The sequence below is a fragment of the Myotis davidii genome, unplaced genomic scaffold (assembly GCF_000327345.1).
Source record: "Myotis davidii unplaced genomic scaffold, ASM32734v1 scaffold1915, whole genome shotgun sequence".
Taxonomy (NCBI): Eukaryota; Metazoa; Chordata; class Mammalia; order Chiroptera; family Vespertilionidae; genus Myotis; species Myotis davidii.
This window is the reverse complement of record NW_006286237.1, coordinates 422377-422927: the sequence shown is the minus strand read 5'-3', so window position 1 is coordinate 422927 and position 551 is coordinate 422377. Positions and strand designations below refer to the sequence as shown.

General features: G+C 70.8%; 1 protein-coding gene across 1 annotated transcript in view; it reads right to left on the bottom strand.

Annotated features, from left to right (window-relative positions):
• The window catches only part of TIMM17A (translocase of inner mitochondrial membrane 17 homolog A (yeast)), a 23442-nt gene extending 22897 nt beyond the window's left edge, over nucleotides 1-545 (bottom strand). The window contains exon 1 of the mRNA XM_006757465.2: nucleotides 464-545. Coding sequence (XP_006757528.1) covers nucleotides 464-489 — 26 coding nt within the window. The 5' untranslated portion in view covers nucleotides 490-545. The remainder of the gene's footprint in view (nucleotides 1-463) is intronic.
• Between the last annotated feature and the right edge of the window lie 6 nt (nucleotides 546-551).

Below are 551 nucleotides of genomic sequence, written 5' to 3'. Positions count from 1 at the left end.
GGGACAGACCGCTCCCTCCCACCTGGTCCTTTGCCTGGGGTCCTGGTGAGAAGAGGCCGGTCGGTCCCTCCATCCCCGTCCTGTTCTGCTCCCGGGAGACCGGGAGACCGAGATGTGTTCTCACAGGGATGAGGATGGTGTTTGCAGTCACAGCACGTGGTGACCGGACGGCAGCCCTGGCTCCTGCAGCGTGGGGGGCGGGAGGGGGGGAGGAGGGGGCGAGGGCCGAGGGAAGGGAGGCCGAGGGCCTGGGCTCCGCTCTGCCCCCGCCCGGGACCATGTTTAAGATTTAAGAGGTCGGGAGCCAGGGCAGCTGGAGGCTCGGTGAGAGGTGCAGGGGCCCCGCTGTGGGGCCTCCCCTTCTCCCATGGGGCCCGGGCCGGCGCCGTCGACCTGGGCGACCGGAGACCGAGGAGAGCGACGGGCGACGGGCAGGACCGGGGGAGGACACCGGTCGACTCACCAGGGCTCTCGCGCATACTCCTCCATCTTGACCTGGGCGCGCGAGCGACACCGGGAGAGCGGGGCAGGGCGTGACCCGGAAGCGGAAG